Raw genomic sequence first — 7,811 nt, 5'->3', positions numbered from 1 at the left:
AGACAGGAAGGAACTGACAACATGCACTGAAGAACAGATACGAACCCACAAGCACAAACTGAAAAGCAGAAACAAACTGAAAAGCACAAGGCTGAAAACGTGAATCGTCTCTCACCAAACTTCTACTAACACAAAATAAACACGAGATTAGCAGAAGGAGCCCAAAGGGTGGCGCACTGGCTATTGAACTTCCTTTTTATAGTTCCATCATACATGTTGTACGTCACCACGTTCTTGACGTTTGGAATTTCTGACAACATTTGTGTAGCCGTGTGTATGCAAAACAAGTTTAAGCCAACATCCTTCCGAAAAAAATCCAAGGTTTTTTTATCGCAAAATCCGATCATGTGTACGTGGCATAACTCTAAACTGGTTACCTGTAACGGCTTTTAAATTGTCACCTGTGGAGATTTTTAGGTACCATAATGTGCTGGACACAATGTGAGGACACAATTTTAAAGTGTGACTTGTTTTGTATCTATTCACTCAGCGTAATATCATCATTGGGTATTATATTGTGTCTTGCATGAAAGTGTATTTTTTACAAAACATTTGTGTTTGAAAAACCGCTGCGTGAATAACGTGGGGCATAATAAAATCGCAACACCCACCATTTAATTCTCTGGTTAAAAAAAAAAAAAAATATATATATATATATATATATATATATATATATATATATATGTATAATGTTTTGGGAGTCTAAGTAATTTTCTAGCAAAAAAGTTCAATTTTTATATGTACGAGAGAAGTGTCAGAATAGGCCCGGTGTTGAAGTGGTTAATAAGAGTAAGCTATAAATAATTGAAGTAAAATGTGGAAAAGAACATATGAATTTACATTTTGGCCATAGATACACTTTAACCATCATCCCTAAACCTTGCACAAGGCAAAGCAAAAGCTATGTGAAAATAAACACAAACAAATGCATTTTTATAGCAAAGAATGGTTGGGTGAGTCAGGAGCCAGAAATGCCTCATATGCCAGCTTCTAGTTGGCAAGTTAAATACAAAAATGATTATCGTTATATTATGGCTGTTTGATCCAATGCTAATAAAGTATGCTTAGCTGTAACTTTGCAGACATTTGTGTAATGGTTTTGAAAGGCCAATGGACCACCTTGATGTTTTCTGTGGTATGCAGAGTCCCATCACCGCGCCTGAGAAAGCATGGCGTAGCTCTCGCTTTATAGAATGAACTGGCATAGCTATTAAAGGGTGCAGCCAAAACAAAGATTTAATGTCTAGAAATGAGTTCACATACCAGAGGGCTCACAAGATGTTTTCTAAGTGCGTGGGAACTGAAACTCAGAATTCAGTCTTATCTAATGAATGTTAAGGTGCTTGTAATCACACCCCAGTGCCAAGCATGTCATATGAAGTTTGGATGTACTCAAGGGTTGGATAGCTTATTAACGTGGCATTGTTAAAAGAAAGTACAAGGGTCTGTTTGATGTACCATGGTAATGCAAATTAGCGTAGGCTTATGGGAATGTCACAATAAAGACCCCGTTTATCTGTTGGTGGTTTGCAGTTCCCACATTCTGTCTTTGATTTCCAAAATGGTCATTTTTATCCAAAATTGTAGCTGCATTGGTACAAATGAGTTATCTGAATGAATTTTGTGGATTGAACTGCAATTTTTGTCAGGTTGAAGATAATTTGGCATGATAGACACAAAACGATACTCCAGGTGACACCATTATTAATCTCTCAAAAGAAAAACAACAATATATTGTGCAAAGTTTTCCACCATGACCAATATACAGAAAGTCTCTTCTGAAAAAATCAGCTTGAGGATGTATATGATGCCACACAGACAGCCCTGTCTGCTGATCCTACATCCAAGCATTGGAAGGCAGATATCTATTTCCAAGCACATTGGCTGGCCACAAATGTTACACTCCTAGGCTCCATGCACATTGGCTTAAAAATCACTGTTTCTACAGGAGTTTTGTGTTTTTTCTGTAGAAGCAGTTCAATGTTATCCTATGTGCCCATGCATATTAGAACGTTTAGAGGCATATTGTAAGCCCAGCGTTTAGAGGCAGAAAAAAAACCTTATTGTTTGTGTTTTGGAGAGCAGTTTTCTGGCAGAAAACAAATGGGAAACGCTCCTAAATGCACAGGTCCCGGAAGACTGCCAGACCTAAATGGTCTGGCAGTCTTCCGGGACCTGTCATGTGTCTCAGAAGTCTGCAGGGAAGGAGAAAAAAATGACAATTTCCACTCAGATTGCCTAGGCGATCGGAGTGAAAGTGGTAGTGGGTACCTGTCAAAACTAGGTACCCGCTTCCTACAAAAAAATAATTACATGCCAAATATGGCAGGGGAGGGGGATGAGTGCTTAAAGTGGAAATTCTCCTTTTTGGATGGAGCTCCACTTTAATCACAAAGTGCAACAATTAGTCACATATCTATATAAATTGCAAAAATCTGCATAAATATAAATGCTGTAATCCTAAGGTGCAGTATAATATCACAATAAAAATAATGTATATATGTATAAAAGTGCATAAAGTGCCGATAACATGCAAAATGTGTATAGTTCAAGCAACAAATGCATACAATATATGTGTAGCACATTTTCTATTGAGTGTTCATTTCATGAGGTGGTAGCTGGTGCTTCTTTACACTGAGAAGAGTCTGGCAACAATCTGAGTTGAGTTGTTGGTAGAGGAATTATAACTCATATGTAGGACTTTTTTTGCACTTTATCGGCACTTTATGCACTTTTATACAAATATACTTTTTTTATTGTGATATTATACTGCACTTTAAGATTAATGTATTCATATTTATGTGGATTTATCCACTTTACATAGATATGTGACCTTGTAATTAATTGTTACTCTCTGATAGTGTGGTGCTACAGATGATTATATTTATTCCTTATGCCGCGTACACAAGATCAGACTATCCGGCGGACTTAGTCAAGCAGACAATCCGCTGGACTTTCCGAACGAGTGGACTTGCCCACACACGCCCACACACGAACTGACTTTTCCGGCGGACTAGGTCCGGCGGGCAATCCGCCGGACTTTTGGCGGAGGTCCGCCGAACTTTCCAAATGAACGGACTTGCCCACACACGGACTTCATTTTGAACGTGACTTGAGGTACGACAGGACTAGCAAAGTAAGTCAATGTCACCGCTTCCATCGGCGAGATTGACACCTCACGAGCCCTGTCACCTGGTCTGGGTTTTAAGGGTAACCCCTACACTGAAAAACGGTGTGGGGGTCCCCCAAAGTCCATACCAGACCCTTATCCGAGCACGCAGCCTGGCGGTCAGGAAATGGGGTGGGGACAAGGGAGCGCCTCCCCCTGAACCGTACCAGGCAGCGTGGGGGGGTGGGTGTTCCCCCAAAGCCCCCTGTCCCCATGTTGATGAGGACAAGGGCCTCTTCCCAACAACCCTGGCTGTTGGGGTCTGCGGGAGGGGAACTTATCAGAATCCGGGAGCCCCCTTTATGTTGACAAGACACTCTCTCCGGCTGTAATGCCAGGGACGCGTTGCGCGGTGACTTATATAGGCATAAGGGGCAGGGTCACCGGGTAAGGTCACCGGGTAATGTCACCGGGTAAAGTCCGCCGGAGTCCACACACGGTTGAATTGTCAGGCGGACTCTGGTCCCCTGGATAGTCCGATAGTGTGTATGCGGCATTAGGGTTCTTCTATATATCAACCTTTCTACTAGCAGGCTCCTTTATCACAGCTCGGACCTTATATTAGATATTTGGATTATGGGGGCGGGAAGCAAGGAGAATTCTCTCCATTGGGACCCACGCACACAATAAAAAAAAAATCATTTTAGAGCCTCTGAAAGTTTTTGCCTGAATCACACATTAACATGTGTAGTAAAACCTTTCTTCATGTGAGCACTTTTACTCTTACTATGTTACTACATATCTAAGAAGGCAGTATAATGTAGCAAAGTGCCAGAACGTGGAAGCAGCTGCTGATGTATTTTGCAGGCGGTGAACATGAAAGTGTATTGGCAATTATCCTTATCACAGGCCTCATAATTGTGACTATTAAACATTGATTGATATGGACTCTGATCTTGAACAGTTGTATTGGACAATAATTTTCTGGTAAGGACATTTCTTTGTATAAAACATTGGTTGTAGCATATTTTTTTTCAATGAATGCACTAATTCCATAGGAACTGTGCATTTAATTTAGAACAATTTATTTTGATTCCTTTTTTCACTGGTCCAACTGATTTGCAGCTCTAGGCAACAATTCTTAATTGAAGACACTTGTATTTTTATAGGTGATGTGAATCATATGATGATGAACAAAGATGTGTGCCCAGGTCGACAACATCTGGTTTCAGCATACGTGTGTGACAGGCACACTTCAAAAAGAGCAGCATGCTGCCCCATCCATGTTCTCATTGGGAATCAGTTTGATTACAGTGATGGGAAGCTCTTTCCCACATTCTCCCACCTCATTCTAAAGCTTGTCCCTATTGTCTAACACACTCTCCACCTGCTCCGCTGGGAGCATGGTATTATCCTCAGGCAATTCACAGTCAATTTACCATGCTGTAATAGATGCCTCTCCTATTGTGCTGCTGAATGCATGTATTGGCTATACGAGTGTGGGAAAGTCTGACAAGTTTGGGACTCAGGCATTTGTATGCAAGCTCTGGGGTATAAATAGGGGAGAACTAGCTGTACATCTCACATCGCTCACATCCCTAGAGCAGCTGCAGCTACTCATATACTTTGGACCATGGCTCCTACAAGCGTTCCTGTGGACCACCTTTCCCCAAAAGAAAAAAACAAAGTAAGTTTAATTTCTGATAACCAATGGCAAACAGCATGACAGTAACTTTTAGCAGCCAATCAACATGGCTGCCTGCTCTCCATGTATTGGGAATTGTTAATTAATGCATTTTTCTTATTTATTTTTCTAGCTAAGAAAACCCATTGTGGAGAAGATGCGTAGAGACAGAATCAACAGCAGCATTGAACATCTGAAGGTTCTCTTGGAAAAGGAGTTCCACAAACAGCAACCCAATGTCAAGCTAGAGAAAGCTGATATACTGGAGATGGCAGTCAATTACTTACAACAACAAAAAAGTAAGTTTTATTCTTTTATTTACACTCCTAACACATCTCCCATCTAATGATGCTGCTTTTGAGTAAAACTTCTTGGACATAAGTCTAATGGATTGTATTATTATTATTCTAGATCAACATCAAACGATCAGTGTGGAACGTTTACAACGGGATTACAACCAAGGATATTCCTGGTGTGTTACAGAAGCATTGCAGTTCCTGTGCCATTATCCGGAAAGTGGAGAGGCCCAGAAAAAGTTGCTTAACCACTTGACCGTGCCTCAAAAGGTTCCCGTCTTTCCTTATCTCGCATCTTCCAGCGATTCGAAGCAAGCCACAGCAGCAAGCAGCCCAGTCAAGATATGGAGGCCTTGGTGATGTGGTCTGGACTCTACAACCAAAGAGGGACAGATATGGCTTGAAATAAGTCACGTGGACCTCTGTCGGTATGGAACTGTGTTCATTTTTCATCAGTATGCTTGGATACAGCAGCAAAAACTTAACAGCAGCAACGACTGTAAAGCATCAGGTTATCCCTTGGGATTACAGTATAATATCTCTCTTTGAAGAGAGAGAAATCTCTGTAACTTAAAAAGGACTCAGAGACGTTAACCTTTGCAAGGTCTTTTTAATGTGTATTATTTGTGATAATGTTCATGCTATTTGATTCCTCCGTACTAAGTACTGAGGTTATATATGTGTAGATGTGGTTTATATAATGGAGGGCTGTATAGTAATATAATATAGGGAAGCAATTATACAACATAAGAAGTATCATCTGCTCCATCTCCTTCATTAGGAAAAAGTAACTTCTAAGAAGTTAAGCTGACAGTGAACAAAAGTTCTTTTTTCTATAATATTTGTATATTTCTTATTCTTATTTGTAGTAATCCTAATGGGAAAAACAAGTATTGTAAATGACTCTTTTCATCTGTTCTCAATGCATTTGTTTAACAAGTGCTTTAACCTATATTTCCTCAAGAAATGCCTAAGTATATAGCAATGCTATTGGCATTTAGCCAAGAAGGACTTTATTCTGTGGATCATTGATTTCAGTCTCCTGTAGTCTACAGAATTAAGTCCTAAATTAGTATGGAGCAAGCTTGCTCTGGAAGCTCTTGTGGAACACAAGAACCAGTCTGCTGTGCTAGAAGTTGTAGTTTGACAACAGTAAAAGGAGGCAAAGTGTACTTGTCTCCTAACTAACTTTTATAAAGTTGATATGTATTAACTGTAATGTCTTCTGGATGCAGAAGACAAAATGACATTGATGTTATTTTACATCAGCTGTGCCTTGTTCACATTGTGTCTTTTGTAAAGATGCTTTTAAGTATAAAAAGGATTTGTAAAAAATTTTTTTTGTATTGTAGCTGCAGATGCAGTTTCAAATGTTACATTGTATTTCTCATTCTTAAAGAATATTGTTGTGTGTGTTATATACACAGGCACTGTGAAACAGTCCAAAAAGACTCAAGGAGTATTTAAATCAAATAAAATATTCCCTAAACTAAAATCACTGACTTCTGGTCTGCATTATTTTTTTATATTATATGTGGTTACCTGGGCTAAAGTCTGCAGCTCAGGGGAAAAAAAAGGGTGAAAAAAAGCTGCAGTTACAGAGGAGACAATGAAGTGGTATGGTTATAAAGGGCTGATGGTGAAGATGGGTTTTGCTGTGTGCTGGTACCAGGTCACGGACCCCAGTATCACAGTACTAAGGGGTGAGCAAGAAAAGGAAGGCTATGATGTGGAGACTATTACACTAGGAGATTTACAAGAGTAAATGGTCAGCACCTGGCAGGGGTTGAGGCAGTTGGCAATCAAAAGTTAGGTCCAGGTTGGGGTCAGGACAGGCAGCAAAAAAGCGTAGTCAGGTGAATCCAGATCAGCATAAAAATAGTAAATTAGAAGGATAATACAGCTCTTTTACACAAACAGGGTAACAGGCAAGGAGACACAGCACCAGCCACTTCCAGGGCTGATACTTAAATATCCTTTGGGTAAGAGGGCATACCCAGAATTGTTTCAGAGAGCACTGGTAGTCCTGGCAATGCAAGGATTCTGTGAGAACCACTGTAAAACTGGCCATACATTATAAAATTTTCTTGGTAATTTCCTTAAGCCCTGGTTCACACTGGTGCCATTTGACATGCAATTTGACATGTCAAATCATCAGCAATGGCACCGTCCTAATCAGTGCAATATTGCACACATTTCAAAAAGTAGTTTATGTACTACTTTTTGCGATTTTAGGGTTGTGATTTCCATTGGCATCTGTGCAGAAACCTGCACAGATGTCTGTGAAATCGCCGCTGAAATCGGGACTGACATGCGGGAGTGAAATCGTGTGTTCAGTTGACTCGCATGGCTTCATTCCCGCAACTCAGTGCGAACCTGGGCTTAGATTTTCCTATGTCAGGCAAGGGCCTGCCTGCATACAAATTTGATTTGTTTGGGCTTGACCTCATATTATATGGTCTTGGTAAATCAAAAGGAAAATTGTTCAAGAAAATTGTATAATGTATGGCCAGCCTAAGTATTGGAAATGATTATGAAATCCTGGTAGGGATTCAGCAAGTGCTATTGGAAGTACTGGCAGGGATTGTGGAGGTCCCAGGAATCCCGGAAATGCAGAAATAAGAGGTAGGAGCATCTCTTAATGTCTTTTTACCAGTAATTAGAAATTCCTGGGTGGTAGCATCTATATTACTGCTAGAGTATTAGCACCTTTTATTAGATG

General features: G+C 40.1%; 1 protein-coding gene across 1 annotated transcript; it reads left to right on the top strand.

The window, feature by feature from the left end:
- The first annotated feature begins 4,638 nt into the window (after positions 1–4,638).
- On the top strand, positions 4,639–6,329 carry HES5 (hes family bHLH transcription factor 5). The gene is made up of 3 exons (XM_077457680.1): positions 4,639–4,796; positions 4,927–5,092; positions 5,205–6,329. The coding sequence occupies exons 1-3, from the start codon at positions 4,743–4,745 to the stop codon at positions 5,447–5,449; spliced, it is 465 nt and encodes a 154-aa protein (XP_077313806.1). The 5' UTR covers positions 4,639–4,742; the 3' UTR covers positions 5,450–6,329.
- Positions 6,330–7,811: the final 1,482 nt, after the last annotated feature.

Source organism: Lithobates pipiens, unplaced genomic scaffold, assembly GCF_037356315.1.
Source record: "Lithobates pipiens isolate NorthernLeopardFrog02 unplaced genomic scaffold, aLitPip1_a1.2 Scaffold_27, whole genome shotgun sequence".
In the NCBI taxonomy this organism is placed as follows: Eukaryota; Metazoa; Chordata; class Amphibia; order Anura; family Ranidae; genus Lithobates; species Lithobates pipiens.
Note: the sequence above shows the minus strand (reverse complement) of the source record. Positions and strands in the feature narration are given on the sequence as shown.

What these genes read in the sequence shown, in the direction of transcription:
- HES5 (XM_077457680.1), top strand. Translation starts at nt 4,743, where the DNA reads ATGGCTCCTACAAGCGTTCCTGTGGACCACCTTTCCCCAAAAGAAAAA. An exon ending in CCCCAAAAGAAAAAAACAAA is followed by an intron (nt 4,797 to 4,926) that starts GTAAGTTTAATT and finishes TTATTTTTCTAG; the next exon opens with CTAAGAAAACCCATTGTGGA. An exon ending in TTACTTACAACAACAAAAAA is followed by an intron (nt 5,093 to 5,204) that starts GTAAGTTTTATT and finishes TTATTATTCTAG; the next exon opens with ATCAACATCAAACGATCAGT.